Raw genomic sequence first — 228 nt, 5'->3', positions numbered from 1 at the left:
CCCCGTCACACACGGCTCCGCCCGCAGGTGCATCGGCTGCGGGAGCTGGACCGGGAGATCGACCGCTACGAGGCCAAGGTGCACTTGGACCGCATGCGGCGGCACGGGGTCAACTACGTGCAGGACACTTACTTGGTGGGGGCAGACATCGAGCTGGACGGGCCCAGCCCAGGAGAGGAGCTGGAGGAGCGGGCGGGGCCGGAGGAGGAGGCCGAGGCGGCGCCCCTG

At 71.5% G+C, this 228-nt stretch overlaps 1 protein-coding gene across 1 annotated transcript in view; it reads left to right on the top strand.

The window, feature by feature from the left end:
• Positions 1-12: 12 nt before the first annotated feature.
• The window catches only part of RASSF10 (Ras association domain family member 10), a gene marked incomplete at its 5' end in the record, with an annotated part of 1,566 nt that continues 1,350 nt past the window's right edge, over positions 13-228 (top strand). The window contains 2 exon segments of the mRNA XM_027768795.1: positions 13-223; positions 226-228. The exon segment at positions 226-228 is cut by the window's right edge and continues 1,350 nt beyond it. Coding sequence (XP_027624596.1) covers positions 13-223; positions 226-228 — 214 coding nt within the window.

This window comes from Tupaia chinensis, unplaced genomic scaffold (genome assembly GCF_000334495.1).
Source record: "Tupaia chinensis unplaced genomic scaffold, TupChi_1.0 Scaffold000077_1, whole genome shotgun sequence".
NCBI classification, from domain to species: domain Eukaryota; kingdom Metazoa; phylum Chordata; class Mammalia; order Scandentia; family Tupaiidae; genus Tupaia; species Tupaia belangeri.
This window is presented reverse-complemented; position numbering and strand designations above follow the sequence as displayed.